At 37.6% G+C, this 17,329-nt stretch overlaps 1 protein-coding gene across 1 annotated transcript in view; it reads right to left on the reverse strand.

Moving 5' to 3' along the window:
• LOC108687289 (homeobox protein homothorax) overlaps positions 1-17,329 on the reverse strand; it is a 382,549-nt gene that overhangs the window by 270,524 nt on the left and 94,696 nt on the right. Inside the window, exon 9 of the mRNA XM_018192982.1 lies at positions 3,372-3,501. Within this exon, the coding sequence (XP_018048471.1) occupies positions 3,372-3,501 (130 nt within the window). The remainder of the gene's footprint in view (positions 1-3,371; positions 3,502-17,329) is intronic.

The raw sequence follows: 17,329 nt of genomic DNA on the forward strand, positions 1-17,329 counted from the left end.
ACGTTAATGAAGTCTCATAGTGTGAAGGAAGGGACGAAAAGAACTGCGAATAGATCGAAAGGAAGAAGGAAAACGAACCAAGCAAATACCGTACGATGACAACCCCGGATGTGTCGATAGTATCTCGACATTAAGTAACCAGCGAGTAACTCACGTTATATGTGAGTGTAAGAAAATCTACATGCGTCAATATTCACTATTTACGAAGGGATGAAACTCTAAAGAGGATTAAGTTAATCTTAATTAACATTAAATAATCCATATTGTTGCGAGATGCACACGGATGCACCATCGACATTTTTATTTAATACTTCAGGATTGCAGCCCTTTATCATTACATTTGATAACACAATTAGTTGCGATGTGAATTTCACAAGCCTAAGTATCATCATCATCATTTTCTTCATGAATTAATTTTGTTTTAATTTAATTATCATTAAATTTATTAATAAAAATTGCCAAAAAAAAAAAGAATAACGCTGTCTTGCTTATCGAAGATAAATCAATTTATTGTATCATTTAATGATATTTCGGAATTTCAGAACGCATTTATGCGACGTGAGACGACGATTATTCGTTGTAGTTGTTAATGTATTCGACACTCGTATCGTTTCCTCGCTTCTCGAAGCCCACGGACGTGCTTTCGCGTTAATGACATACACGTACATCGCAATAGCGTTGCGATTAAGAGAGAGATACGAGATACGCGACATAATGGATAGCAATACATCGTCAGTTCTTTTGATTTTTGCGAATAATGATTTTTGTGAATCATGCGTGTGCGTATATTGAGAACGAAAATGTTATGTCATGTGCACGAGATCTAATCTCATTTGATATAATAATTCAACTAATAAATAATTATAAATACAGTCTTATCATATAACTATAATTTATGTTGACAGGTGTAATTTATCTAAGCTCGATGATATTTCCGCGAATCTAATATGTATCTAATTAAGTTCTTTAACACCTTTAATCGATATTACACGTTATTAAATAAAACATGTATATTCACGTTCATCACATTTGCACGTTCTCTCGTTTTATGAATAAAAGAATAATTTGCATTTCCCGAGACGTCAAATCAACTGCGTTGATCAGAATAGCTATCGGATCACGCTTATATAAGAAAAACCGAACGTCGAGAGAGAGGAGAATGTATCTTTACGGACGTTCTCCAAACGCGCGCTATACACGCTCGGTGAAAGCGCCAATTGCGGATTATCATGTTCCTGTCGCTGCGCAGGAGAGCCATCAATTTTTTTCCCCTCTCTCGCGATCTCGCGTGCGTCAACGGTTGCGCTTTCCATAGTGGCCACGTGCGAAACTCTCGGGTTCTACGCGCTCTCACGACAGATCTCGCCCGCGAAGATTGATATCTGGTCACGAACTAACAGTAGCCCGTGCGCGCAATACACGCATGTTCAATTCGTGGATATTAAATCTGAAGATGTGACTTAACATTGTGTGTCGGATGTATGTACTAGATGTATATGCGACGAAAGCGAGACAAATTTTATCTTTACAACTTCTCAGCTAGGAAGATGTATGATACATGTTAGGTAACATATATTATTCGTTTCTCTTCCACCAAATTGGTATCCTTATATGCTTCTAAATATGCTCTTTATATATTTTTTGTTTTAATTAAACATTTAGAAATATTTATTTTAAATAATAAACCGCCGACAAGCAAAATTTCCTATGAGACGATATCATTACCATGATGGGAAAGAATTGGGCATAAGTTATTTTGTAAGTTGAAAATAACAGAAGGATTATCCCTCATTTATTATATCTCTCTTCATAAGACATGAGAACAATAGAAATTTAATGATTATATTTACAATCAATACATACAATTTCAAAATTTGCGAATATTATTTTCTAAAAAACAAATTAATTTGAACCACTTATGTTTTTATGCCAATTACGGATATACGATATAGAATAAACAATATTATTAGGCCATTCAACTTACAAAGCAAGAGTCATGAACTTGTACGATTAATTGTAAGTGCTTGGCGAAATTAAAAGGACGGTAGGCACGTGCTGAAAGAAACTCGCGCGCAAGACCCTCGTCAACATTTTTCCGCGACAAATCTCGCACAGCAGATTCGTATCTCGTCACGAAATGGCCGTTGCACGCCCCCTATTTGCATCGTCGAATATTATAGCAACGAAGATGCAAAACTGTTAATTGTCTTAACTTGAACGCGGCACCATTTCAGAAGTTACCATTCATCATTTCCTCCTCTCTCACTGATTATCAGTCATCATCGGTTTCATCTTCATCATCTTCTCGCTCGCGTCGTCCATCGTTGCTTTGGCATTAGCTCGCACTTATGATTGTTATTGATCAACCGTTTTGTTTCTCGCCCGCGTACATACGTATGTATGTGCGTGCATGCCCGGCCGAACTGGCACGCTACGCGGCACTATAATGTTGGCACGACAGAACGAATATAGAGAACGGCGGGACCTTAATGAATCTTTATGGGATGATGTCGTGAACTTGTATACCCTCCGGTGACTGACTGAACCCGGTCGCGTTTTAACCATTGGCGCGGTTATCGTTCGTTACTACCGAACTTTTCCAGTTTCCTTCGATACTATCAATAAACATTCTCGTTATTATACCTGTTAATGAATAGAATAAATCGTAGTAAATGTATAGGGAAATACATTTTTCTTCATATCGCAGTAAAACAACAAATAATAAAGTGTCTTTCTGCAACGAAATATTGGTATAAATACAAGGGACTAAAAAAAGTGTAATCTTATATGTATTGCGCCAGTGTAACTTTGAAAAAAAGACGTTATTTGCTTAAAGGAATAAAGCATAATAATTTATTATTGTTGTACAATAATAAATTCTCGTTGACTACGCCAATGCGACAAACTGCTCATTAGGCTCGACGGTGGCTTCGCCGCGAGTTTGATGGTATAGACGCTCGCGTTCGTGTTCATAAAATTTGAAGGGCGTGTAGAAGCGGTCCGTGGGGTCCCAACTAGACGCGCGTCTTGATTGTCATCAACTCGTTGTTCGTCGCGTGATATTGTCATTAGCCCGCCTAGCCGTCGTCACCCGCGCGAGTCGTGCCTGGACATGTTTCATTGCTCCATGCGCGGGAGACCTACTTTAATTCTACTTCAATCGATCCAAAAATTTTTTATAAACCGCCTACGCGCACGTATATTTAACCCAACAACCTTTACAACGTCCAATACTGAATTAAATATTGTATTTAGAAAAAGACAATTGCGTGTTGTTTATCATTAAAAAATAAATTATAATACATATATAACGTAAATAAAAATTTATGCCGTTATGTTATATATTTCTCCTTTACAATGATCAAACTTACCTGGGTCCGATGAATCCAAGCTGGCTGGCGCTTGCTGGCTGAGAGGTCCAGGTGTACCACCACTTCCGGGGCTGCGGGCGTCATCGTTGGCACCCGCGCCGGGATACGAAAGCGACGAGGAAGGCGGCCTCTGAAATATACAGAAAAGATCGTACATTAATCTTTATATTTTTTCTCCTTCGCGCGCGCGCATTTTTACACCTCCATTTACAAATTTATTTCGCATATTTCTCGTACTTTATCTTACTCTTCCTTAATATTACCTACACGCGCGTCACATCGGTCTCGACTTCATTTCAAAAATGTTGACGTTTAAAAATCAATCACAGTGTTACATCTGTTACAAAACGTTGATATCGCTTTTTTATATATATTATTTTCATTTTCAATAGTTTTGTTTCATGTAAATAAAAATTTCTAGCTTGTGAAGCGCATGTCACGCTATGTCGAAAATTTTTTCATTGTCTATGCTGAACACGCACGTACATATACTCTGGGTTTTCCTTTTTAATCGCATATATTATATAAACAATAATGAACATCATGTAAAAATAACGTGATTGATTTGATTGATAAAGTATTTGACTTTTTGAATAAGACAAAATTAAAATTAATGGACATTTACAATATACTATTTTGATGTATGTACTAAAAAAAACTAACATTAATTTCATATGATTCCACGAAATATATATTTATCAAATTAATGTATGATGCAACATTTAAACAATTTTTATTACCGAGCATTCCAAAATAATTCATCGTGACATAGAAAGACGTCTCGTTAATTTTTTATGATCTTTAATATACTCTTTCCGAATTGTGATTCTCAAAAAAAGTTTCGCGATTTAGTTGTCGCGTATTATCCTGTACACTGACCATTGATGATCCACGCGTGCGATGATCAAGCCGATTTCGATCTCGATTAAAGACGGAGCACACGTATCTCTCCACGAAAATGCTGCCGGCATACTTAAATGATTCGGGGGAGTCCGACAAGACGCGCACGACTTACGAATCAACGGATTTACTGGGAGAAGCCGCGTGCGCGACGAATGTCTGCCGTAAATATTCAATCGTTTATTCCGTAGGTGTAGCCGTGTGATAATGACGCTCGTAGAGAATCTCCCGCCGTAGGAGGAAAGAAACGAGACGTCTACGGATCTGCGTCGGGACACGCGCGGAATTACTTTCGCGCGCGGAACGTAAGTTTGTTTTACGAATCAGTTCGACGGCAATGCACAAAGCGCTGTACGTAAAAATACGTTACGACTGCAGTTATAACATATAAATGACCGATGAACGAAACAAATAAGAAATTGTTCAAATTGTTTATGAATGTGCATGAATAAAATTTTCATAGGATGACAAAGGAAAGAAAAAGACATCAATGAGTTCAACCAACTTTCTCCCTTGGCACAAATTACTTGGCAGTATACAAATAACAAATCGTAGATCAATCTAAGGCCAATTCGTTGATTCTCGCTAACGTATTCCGATGTGTTATTAGTGTTATTACAGCTACAGCGCGGCGAGATGGGAGCACTCATTGAATGATTCTTCATAACGATCGTATACGATGAACGAACGGATCCTTCTGAGGGTCATTGACTTCGTTTTTTCAAACAGATTCGAGCATAAATTTTTCCGCTCGAATAATATATCTTAATAGCGATCACTTTAAAAGTAACTTTCTTTTTATAAAACATACATAAAAAAAAAATACGATATTTGACAGTTTACTGATCTCGTCCCGCCGCGAGGTTGAAGGGCAAGAATTTGAAGCAGGCGAATCTCTCGATGTCACGAAGCGAAATGTCTGGATATATCAAGTCTGGCCAGGCAACAATGAGTGACAGCTACTCCCACATGCTGTCATAAGCGTCATCTTCGCGATAATATACCAACTCGCTCCCTCCCTCGATTGCCTGCTCTGGTATCTCGTCTGAAATCGTTACGCGGTCAACTCTAGAGGATCTGCTAGAGCAGAGACGCTTTACATGAATTTATTGATTTACAGAAGTCAGCATGAACAGTTTTAAAAAAAAATTTTTTTTTATAAAATATAACGAACAATAAATAAGCCATAAAAGCATTTATGTAATATATGTATATAATATATTATATAATATATTACGAGAATTCTTGTAGATAAGAATAAAAAGTGACTAAAAAAAAAAAAACAATTTTCAATATTTTATAAAAGATAAAGATATGTGCCTCTCCATAAAATAGAGCTTCGAAAAAATAGAAAAATATGAAACATTTTGTGTTTTTTAAAAGTGTTTAATTTAAGAACTAATATAGCTTAAATTTTTGAACGAAATATAGTGTATATCTCCCAGCCATTTATAATATATAGTGTACATTTTTATATAATGATGACTCAGAAAGAGTTTCACATGAAATAATTAAATAAAGATTTTCTTATCAGAAAATCTCAAGCAAGCACACAATATGTATGAAATAAGAAGTCACTCTTCGATTTTATTAATTACTCACGATCCTTGAATGACTATTTACTCAGGGATGCCGATAGATTGCATGAGCAAGTAAATACGAGAGTGGTAACGAGTAAGGGGACATTAATAATGCATTAGTCGTCGTCGGACCGCTTCCTACTAGCACCTAACGCAAAACGAAAGATCATGGTTGTCAAAGCGGATAATCTTCAATTCGTGCTTACAATAAGTCGAGCGATATCGTTTCAATAAGACTGACTAACTTCAAGAAAGACTTGTGTCAAATTAATCGAAAATTCGTGCGATAAATCGCTGGAATTCTTAAGCAATTTCTCAGATATTATTAGACATCGTTAATTTTATGTATTAAGATTGTGAAATGACAACGCAATTAATGACAATTATTGAGGATTTTGTGGAATGAATATTCTCATCAAATTATCATCATCCGGTCGAGAAACTTCGGTCGTACGATGAAAGCTGTATAGTGAAGCTGTTTACGTCGCGTTTAGAGAGATATAGCTCACGGCACCTATACCTTCAAAGCTGACGTCACTTCCTACTAAAGGCTGAATCGCCGTTTTTTAAGTGGCCAGTAGGGTCCACCGCGTGACTCGTGTCGATGCAATGATAAACGGTTAACGGGTCGACGAGCTACGCGCTCTCGTTCCACGTCGTTGCCTCTCACTCGCACGTTCATCCCATCGTCCATCTCTGTTTGTATCTGCCAGTCCGTCTACTATGGGCACTCTTAAAGTGTAATTCGACAAACCGGATGTCTGGGCTGCCCCTTAAATAAATCAGTTGCCCGCATCTCATATTCCACCCCCGCTCGTTTATACCGTACGTTTCCTTCCCGTTGAGGAAAAATGTCTCTTCAGAACTACGAGAATGCGTCCTTGAGAGGAAGTAATAGTCATCGAGGAACCCCTCGAAAGAGCGATCTGCGAAATCTACGCGAAGGAGGAAAAGTGAAATCTCGAAGCCCGAGTAACAGCATTAGGCAATATCGGTTTGCGCTCTGACGCATTCCCGTATTGTTACAGCCGTCATTATGATATGAAATGTGAATTTCATCGAATGCGTAATATCATTAATATCCCATACGAAACATTTCGTGCAAGTGCAGTAAGAGCGATTGGAATTGGGAATCGCTTGTAGGATATTCGCCGTAAATACGCCGTAATAACCGACGCGCGTTCACTGTCATCCTCACAGACAATAAATTACGATCGCTTATCGAAGCGGTATATGCATCGTACGTGTATTCCATGATTTGAAGCATGACATTTTGCATGGAATCGCATGAGATCGCGAAAAAACGTAACTTATTATCACAAATCGCGTTTTCAAATCATTGTACGTACATATTAATTGACCGTCGTAACATAATGCCATATAATTATGTAATTAGAGGCCAAGCATTAGTCTCGCTGACTGGTTTACGGGTGAGATATGTAAATCTCTGCAATTAATTTATTGGTGCTCAAGAGCTCGAGAGAAGGTTATAAGAGAACAAGACATAAACGATGCGAACGGGGGCGATAAAGACGGAGAAACCAGCAGAATCAAGTCGGACAGAATGGCAGACTGGAAAGAGACAACGATAGATTATGGAGGTAAGGCAGCACATTGTAAGTATGCCCATCGGCTGGACCCAGATCAAGAGTCTCTGTCTTCTTAGTCGTTCCATAGAGCGAAATAAGAATGGATAGAAACGAACGAAGAGACAAGAGAGAGAGAGAGAGAGAGAGAAAGCAAGTAAAAGAAAGGCAGAGAGAAAGAGAAGAAAGTCTAGTCTCTGTCTGTGTAGTCTTGAATTTCTCGGCGATACCGGCGGGCGTATATAGGGATCATAAATTACGATTTATTGCAGTGGCAGCGCCTCCGCTCGGCGGATTATCTTACCGTTATGTCAGCACACTACAATTATATTTACATTTCCTTCGTAATGGAATATCATGCCAGCATCGTAACCGTCCAACCGAACTAATCGAGACATATCTGAGATGAATTTTCAAGGTAACTAAGCTACCTGCCATAGAAGTTATAACGTTGTCTTAAAAACACACTCTCAAAAAGAAAACTGACAAATTGACTGAAATTGATTGAAAACTGAATGTCTAAACATTCAAATTGAAACAAAACTGCGTTATGATAATTTCATCATAATTTTCATTGTCTCAGAAATAATGTAACGTATACACTTAACATCGAGTAAAAAGTTATATGTACTGGAATAATTTTGAAAGATTAAAAAAGATTACTTCCTTTCGTTGATTATATTCAGGTTATAAATATTTTTCGTAACGAATTTACGATGCAAAAGAGTAAAAAAAATGTACTGTAGGTGGGAGTTTAGAGGCACTAACTACATATAGCCACAAGTTTCAAGCGATTAAATGGCCACGAGTTTAGACCTTAACAAGGTGTACACCTGACTGAGGAATGATTTTAAAATGGTCGTATAAACGAAACAAATTTATGGTTGAGATGAGGAGAGATGAGAGAAAAGAGTGAGAACAAGACGAGGCAACAGCCTGTTTTGAAGCTCCGGCTAGCGTTCATCTCCTTTCACAGGATAAACGAACGAGTGAGCGACGTGTTAGATACAACACGGAGGAGAAGATGACCGACCAGTCATAAATATGGAATCCGGTATTTGGCGCGTTGTCAATAAAACGAAATCCGGATTCATACTGCTTTTACGACTCCTACTGCATCAGGCATCCATCGTTTTTGGCTGCTGCCACGGCGATGCGTTATCGAAAACACGTTCGCCACAAAAACGAGTTTCAGTTCCAGAATCAAAGTAAATGACTAGATTTCTCTGTGTCGTTTCAAAAAATTCAGCAAAATGTTGATTTTTTTCTGAATACGATTATTTCTAATGCAAAATCGATGATAATTGAACCAATACTAATTTTATATGTATACGTATATAAAAAAATCCATCAATATTTGGAGTTATATATAATGTACAAGATAATTTATTGTAAGTAAATAAAATGATATTATGTAATTTTATACATATATTGATGATTGAATGATGTATTGATATCTAATATTTAATTAGATTAATTAATAGTTATTAATAGTTAATATATCTATAATCAAATTTAATTTCTAATTTATAAGCAATACATCACAAACAAGAATAATATCTTTGGCAGAATAATTGAAACGCCAGAAAGAAAAAATAGTATATATGATAAATTCGGGAACTATACATCTCTACAGGAAAAGAATCAAGTTTTTAGGTCAGAAAGATGCGAGTGAAGGGAAGGAAGATCGGTTTAAGAGGCAAAGGGTCCAGCGAGAAGAAAAGAGGGCCCGCACTCGTCCAGCTGATGGATCTAATCAACATTCCTCCCTAATCACAATATGGTCTCATCTCTTTCTCGGAGTATTCCCGTGTACCTCTTCTCTTCACGTAAGAGCCTCTCGACTTCCCGACTCTGTATATACAGTGCCTGCCTTTCGTTCTTTCGTGCTTTTCCCGTCTCACTTACTCTAACCCTCGTTCCCTCGTACTCAATGGAGATTCGCAGTTGCGTCCATCTCTCGTTCCACCATCGCCGCCACCGCAGTCGTTTTAATTTAACTGTCGTATAAATTAGACTTCCAAATGATCGTCCATCTCAAAAAACCGCCACCACCACGAAAAACCGGCAGCGCGCCGTAGGTGATCCTCGCTGACGAACAACGTTCTCTGAATCTTCGAGATTTACAACGCGGTAACATGAATCTCGAACGAAGAGTTTGTACAGAGATCATCCGTTACAGACTCGAAAATTAATTAGCCCATGAATAACACGCCTCTCGGTCTCCCTATCGAAATTTTCTATGCATCATTATATATTTTATGCATATAAAATTTATATTTAAAGTAATGAATGGATACAACTAACTTGAGATATTTTAAATAAATATCTCAAGTAATTTTAAATAAAATCACATAAAATTATGCAGCACCATTCATTAAATAATCTCTGTATGAATTTCTTACTCGTGTCAACGTCACATTAAAATTTATTTGACATTTTCAAATCAAATAATTGTTCAAAGCATTGGAAGCATTTAAATCTGATTCAAACTCGTTCACATAATCATCAAATGCACTAACTGCAAGATTGCATATTATTTTATCTTTCACATGCATGTATTGTGTCGCACATCTGCATGCGCGTAATGATATGATATTATATTATTATTAATACATAAAGAAGAAGGAAAGAAAGGAAAAATTAAAGTAAGATAATTCTCGCGCATTAACGCAGTATCTCGAAGTCACACAGTGGACAATCACACAGTGAGATTTTAATTCTCATGAGTCGTCAATCTTTCCGTGGGATTGAATATTACCGAAGGAAGGCTCATGGCACGGCAGGTTTGCGAGTACTTGGCGATAACGCCTGGTAATGTATCAGTAACAACATTGTCGAAACCGGCAGCAACGGTCAGTTCACCGTATTATCGAGCTCGCTTCATATCTAACGGCATGGTGGCGGCGTTCTTCGGCTAATTGGTTTCCCATGTTGCCTCCGCTCCCTCGGGATAAGAACGGCTTTACTAGTCTCCTCCTTCCTTCTCTTTCGCCGCATCTCTCCTGCTGTTTCTTATGCCTCTTTTCTCTTTCCGGTCTTTCTCGTATACCTTGAAATGGATGTGTCCATTTTTTTCATTGACTTCTGAACTCAACTAATCGTCATATTTGATATCTATATATACTATATTACTATTTTATTTCAAATATTTGCTTGCAATTTTTTAAGTAAATGATTAATGTTTATTTGGTAATTTTTATTTAACAGATTTAATTGGAAAGGTAGAGCTTGCGTTCAGACGACAAACTTATTCTGAAGTTCAAGGATAAAACGTCCACGAGAGAGATTTCAATAAGATCTAGAGCGAATTTGTACACACACGCGTGCCAAGGGTAGCGCGTGCATGTAGAATAAGAGAGCGGGGCGAAAGCGACGCTAACGATTGCCAAGAGGCAACATCTTATCATGAACTGCAATCGCATTAAGCGCGGACAGTGACACCCAGTCCCGGCTGTGTGTATATAAACGTTCATTAGCGCGAAAAATAATCGAGGATTCGCGAGTATCGTGCAAAGAAACAAGAGACTAGTCGTTAACTTCCTCGTTACCAGCAAAGATCTTTATAGTAGAACTTATTATTTTGGTAAATTAACTTTCGTGTAAAAACTGCCTTGAGAGACTACTACTGAATATATTTTATATTAAATGAAATCATTGATGCAATGCAATTACGAGTATTCGATAAAATTTGTAAGAATCTGAAAATTTTTACATGATAAACAGTGTTCTCGAGAAGCGATGAAAGAGAATATCAAATTATTCATATTGAAACAATTGTATAGAATGTAAACTATATCAATGATCCGTGAGAACCACTGTTCATAAGAGAGAGAGAGAGAGAGAGAGAAAGAGAGAGAGAGAAATGAACCGGACGGACGAAGCCTTGATAGCGGCTGTTCTGCCCACATATGTTAACGCGTTCGCACAGGCATCGCGTGACACACACTATGGCACGCACACGGCACGCACATAAACGAGCAAGGGACGTATTGACAGCGACGGTACTCGACCTGAAACCCACTGAAATGTTTCACTGTAGAGCCGACAGTAACCAGGATCACAAATATGGCACACAACTCGTCTAATCGCCTGCAAGTGTCTATAACCGTCGAACATATAGTAATCAAACGCATAAAACAATCTGGAGAAGAAATAGATCTGAGAACAACCCAGACAAATATTGACACTTTCAGCAATTTAGAATTTTGAAATATGTAAGAATAGGATCTCGATACAGCATGGAGAACGTAATCCAAACTAATACTCTTATTTTTGTACGATACGGCGTGAGACCGGAGACATTGTAGAGGTTCTCGTCCCTCTAGCGAGGGTGGATTCGATCCGAAGGCGCGATAAGACGAATTGGAAACCCCGTGACACGCGTACATGGGGCATAGTCGTCTGTCAGTCGTTCTATCCGTGTGTTACCACACTTTCTATGGATACTCAGCGATTGCCACGCCCGTGTCACGAGCGTGCTTGATCGCGTAGCATCAAGGGAGCAACGCATCCCCTTTCTTGGAATATGGATCCGTAAACTTGCATCCATATTTAATAAGGTCGTCATAGGCGTGAATTTTCAACACGGAGCGCGCGATGCAAATTCTTACGAAAGCTTAGCTACAAGCAAGTCGAATGGTCCGTCAAAGATACGCGGGAGGACAACACGATCCCGCATCCACGTACGTGCGTCCCACGTGTGCTGAAAAATAGAATAAGTCGTGAGAAAGCCTCTGTTGAATTTGAACGAAATTTTTCAACAGAGGCAAGTCAGAGACTGCGGCGAGTCGGAGACAAACGTAATTCGTGTCACGAAAAATATATCTTTACATAAGTGGAAACTTATTTGAAATAAATAAAATTTTTAATAATTAAATAAGTAATTCATTTTGCGTACAATTTCTCATTTTTATTTATTGTATAAATGTAGTGTCCCGAAATGGAATTATAAGCTTAGAGTCTAATAGAAGGAAAAAGTGAGAAGAAGAAAAGATACACGTCTCATAACTGTCATCAATAATTAATTGTTGCGATATAATTAATTGATATGTGTTAACTTAGAACATAAACAATACTGGTAAGACACGAGCACGCCCCGAGATATGCATCGGCAATCGATCATTATTCGTCCGTACGTTGGTTACGGCAGAGTAACGCGTCATATAATGAGACGCGGCCGTTGGAGAAGCTCGCTAATAATAACGCACGCAATCAAACGCTCGAGTTCGAGAGATGCCGTTTCTATTGCCAGCATACAGGAAGAGAAGTCGGTCCAGAACTGTCCGCGTTCGACGTTGACCACACAACGTTGGCCGTCAGTGAATAGATCGACGTGCGAACGATATTTCATCCTCGATTTGCGCAAATTGGCCTTTAAGAGATATTGGCTTTCACAACTACAGACAAAAGAGAGACTGTTGCAGCAATTAATTACCAAAATGTTAAATTGTCCTATGACATCTCCAATATTATTGGAAAAAGTTATATAAAAACGTGATAAGTATATGATAAAATGAACCCTGTTCTTCATACATATAATCTCGAATGAATTTTAAGGATTAACTACAAAAAAAAATAGAGTCACAACAATTCTGTTTAGAACAGAATAAAATCCTTAACGTCAAAAATAGGAAATTATAAACGAAGAAACAATAAATATCTGATGTGACTACACAATCCGCAAATTTCCGTAATAATTCCGTCAGATCAAGCAAGTAGGACGATTACTATAGGCAGAAAACAGCTACGGTCGTTAGGAGGAAATGGTTTTTAAAAGGGGAGTGTCGGAAGGGGAGAATGGGGGTTTGCTCGCTCACCTCCTGTCCTTACGTCTGTCATTCGAAACACGCAACATACTCTCTCACACGCCACGCTATTATTACACCCGTTGACCACTAGTCGCTATCAGTATATATTTATTTACACTTTTATATCTGTACGAGGTAAGGAATGTTTTCGTATAAATAAAGCAACTCCCAGAAGAATCCTTGCTAACGAAAAAAAATTTGTAATAACCAAAAGTTTGTGATTCGCATTCCACTTACGTATATACTTTTTATCTATACTCATGTTAAGAAGAAATAGAAAAACTCGCGCATATTCGATTAATTATTCACTTAATAAAATGATATCTCGATTCTTTTATATCTTTTATTCTTTTAAATATATTAAGAAAGATCTGCTCGGAGCAATAAATACAAATAAATTTTCCTAACGACTACAGTCATTAATCATTAAATTTCCAGGGAACATTTTCCTTCGTGGTAAATGCGAGCAAATTAGACGTATGATGTTCGCATCAGATATCTCAAGTGTCTATTCGAGATTATTATGAATGATGTGTGTAAACAATGGATGTAGAATAGAAGAAGAGACAGAATGTTGATCCCGCTACATCTTAATTGTTAGCACATAAAATAAGCAAAATATCACCGAGAGTAGCTCTATTCCTATGTAAATAGCGTGATCTCTCGCACTGGTACCGAGTTTAACAGAAAGTCTTTTACACTTTCTGCCGCTCCTCTTCTAGGTGACGACGGTGCACGGCGAGTCGCTCCTGCCGCGCCCAGGCATCGTTAATGTTTCCTTACCCTCTACGAGAGAGAACAGGTCCCACCAACACCGTATAATTATCATATTACGATTATGTTTATAGTTCAACATGACTCTAATTAAATACATATCCAGTCTGAACGGTGACCATAGCCACCGGCAGGAAGTTATCTCCTATTTACAACTATATAAACTCTCATGAAATGAAGAAATTTCTTTCCAGGACGAATCCGTTTGTTTCTATATATCATAATTAAACGGAGCAACTTCCTACGCGTACTCCCGAATAGTGAAAGAAAATTAATTATCCAATTAATCCAAATGTTACAAATGAATATTCGTAACAACTGTAGAATGCAAACTTATACAATATTCCGTTCAAGTTTCATGATTTTTCAGAGATGTCAGTTACACATCCTTACAACATTTGTATTATGTTATATGCGTACTTTTATCAGTCCGACTAATATGTATATGTGAATAAATAACAAAACTGAAAAGAACTTAATAATGATTACAACGAGAAAGATTCGTCGCTCTTTACGCAATGCGATTATCGCAGGAATTTTTGATCGTTTTTCAGTATCTATCAGTATATCAGCATCTCGATATGACCTTATACAGGACATAGCAATCCAAGGGAATAACAGGCATTACCTTCTAGCGAAGCCTCCGCGCCTGCGAGCGGTTACGAACAAGAAAAGAGAAAACAATCAGCTATCGAGATTTCGTTTCCACCTTTGGCGATCAGAAATACACACACACACACACACACACACACACACACACACACACACACAAAATCGGCGGTATTAAACGTCGATCATATACGAGGCATACATTTCTTACAAATAAAAATGATATTTTCGATAAATGAAGTGAGGTGATCAAGTCGCAATGCACACATTTTCACGTAAAAACGAATTAACTAAAATTGATAACAATTCTGAAAAAATATAAAGAGAAAATTTTAAATAGAATTTTGAATAGAATTTTGCATGATGAGTAGCACAAAGAAAGCGTCTTTAATTTAATTAAAAGAAGATTGTATAAGTAGATAATTTTATGGATGCACTGGTCGGGCAAATACAAAACCATTAATATCTTTCATGACAGGCGGCGACAAGTGAGGCAGACAAGAGCAAAAATAATTCATAATATAATGTATGAAATATAATTTCTGTTGTATCACAATTATTGCGATATGCTGCTAATTTGCGTTGCGTGCGCATGATTTTTTATTGGATAATGTTCTTTGCTCAGCAAATAACATGGCGTCTAATTGCGATAAAACGAGCAGTAAACGTGCATCGTGCACGATGTATCTCTGATGCGAATCAACCACGCGTGGCGATGAAGGACGGAAGCCAATTCCGGGATATGCCGATCGTGCAAATTGTCTCTTCTAGCACGCATAACTACGGCATAAGTACGAATATGTAAGCGAGCAGACGCATCGTCTCGGTATGTGTACGAGTAACAATATAAATATGCTTAATCCGATGACGGGAAAAGGAGAGCGAGAGAGGAAGACAACGGGAGATTGATCATGGGATGGACGAAGAGAGCGTTGCTCACCAACGAGGCGAGTTGACGCGGAATTGGGGGACGCGTAGAAATGGTTAGGCGGATGCGTCGAGTGATGTACTTCCGGTTATTGAACGCCGTCTGAAGGCTGGAGCGACTCCTAAACTTACGTCGCATTCTCTACACTCACTCGCAGGCTCCTAAACCGACACCTGGAACCTCGCCGCCGCACGCCTCGAACCTTTCGGCACCAGGAAACACGTTTGCGGCCTCCTGGATATAGTCCTGATTAAATACACCCGTTCAGGAAGAAGCGCATGGCACGAGGAAGAACATCTGCTTCGGTTATTCCGCGTGGAACGCTGCTTCCAATTACATTAAACGCGTAAAGCATCGTTCCAATTCAAGCTTGGAGATTTTTTTAATTTATCTCTTCAGCGATTAGAATTAAATAAAATGTGGCAGCTTATAAAAAAAAATATTCTAAATATATTTGAACATTGTTTGCCTTCTACTTCAAATAAAAAGTATATTAGAATTTTGAGAGAACATTCAAATTACTTAATTATGTATAAGAAAATTGTGGAATGCTAACCTAACGTTACGCATTATTATATCATTAAAAATATATCATCAGAAATTCATGTTACTCGTTATCGCAACTTCGTTAATGTGGCTTTAATCTCAAGTGATGCATGTGATGATTGCGTTTAATACATGATTCATGTATTCACACGTGAGTCCTCTTCACTTAGCTGAATCGTGTTCCATGATTTTTCGTCTCTGAGTAGTTCAGTACTGCCAGTGTTTTAACGTTCCCTCTTATTAACAAAACTCGAAATTTTTTTTCAACACTCTCAGGTGTGTACTCCGCTAAGGGAAATACGTTCCATTAAAAGAAGCGAGATAATATACACAGTCCCGATTAGTGTAAGCGACGAAAAGGAAGAACCAGCTCATCCTTCACCGTTGCAATAAATCACTCTCATCAAAATAATGAAAATTTATGTCATAACGCCATGCAGATTGCCAAGAGATAATTACTTCGCGCTATAACTAACTTAGCATGTTACGAAAGCACGAGAACGGCATGAAACGATGACAAAGCAGATAACATATATTATTATTGAAATTGTCGATACATGTAATACCTATTATATATGAATTATCCCGAATCTTTCGTGATCTGTTCAACCATAGATAACTTGACAAATTTATAGCTAATTAATTTTAAAGCTTATTATTTAAGGCTTAAATTCAAAGCTTATTTGTTCTTAGTACAATTTTTTCATAAACTATCACATAAATTTTAATTAAATTTTTATTAAGAAATACTTTTCGATTAAATTTCTATTAAAGTATTGCATTCTCTCCTTTCGATATTTCAACATTAACAGTTAAAGTTGGATGACTCGATGATTTATAATCGCACAACATTGTAAATATACCCGCATTCAATTCTATTTCTGTTTAAAGTCTTAGAAAGTTATTATTGCACTTTGTCCTGCCTCATCATCTTCATCTTCCGTATGCTTATAACCTTTTCTTCTTTCCTAATTATGCGTTAAAGATTGCTCAGTGTTTATGACTTGAACTAAAGAAAAGCTTCCAATTACAAACGAAGAGAATTACAAGAAGCTCTTAAAGGCAAATCAGTATTTAATTATATACACTGTAGGGCTGTATTCTCTCTATGTTCAACTTTGCCAGCGCTCTATAATTTCAGAGAACGCCTGTTGATTACCAAAGTAAACGCCTGATTAATTATTTGTTCCTGCATCCCGTGTCCGCGATAGTCTGTGGTATATAT

The sequence above is a fragment of the Atta colombica genome, unplaced genomic scaffold, assembly GCF_001594045.1.
Source record: "Atta colombica isolate Treedump-2 unplaced genomic scaffold, Acol1.0 scaffold204, whole genome shotgun sequence".
NCBI lineage: Eukaryota > Metazoa > Arthropoda > Insecta > Hymenoptera > Formicidae > Atta > Atta colombica.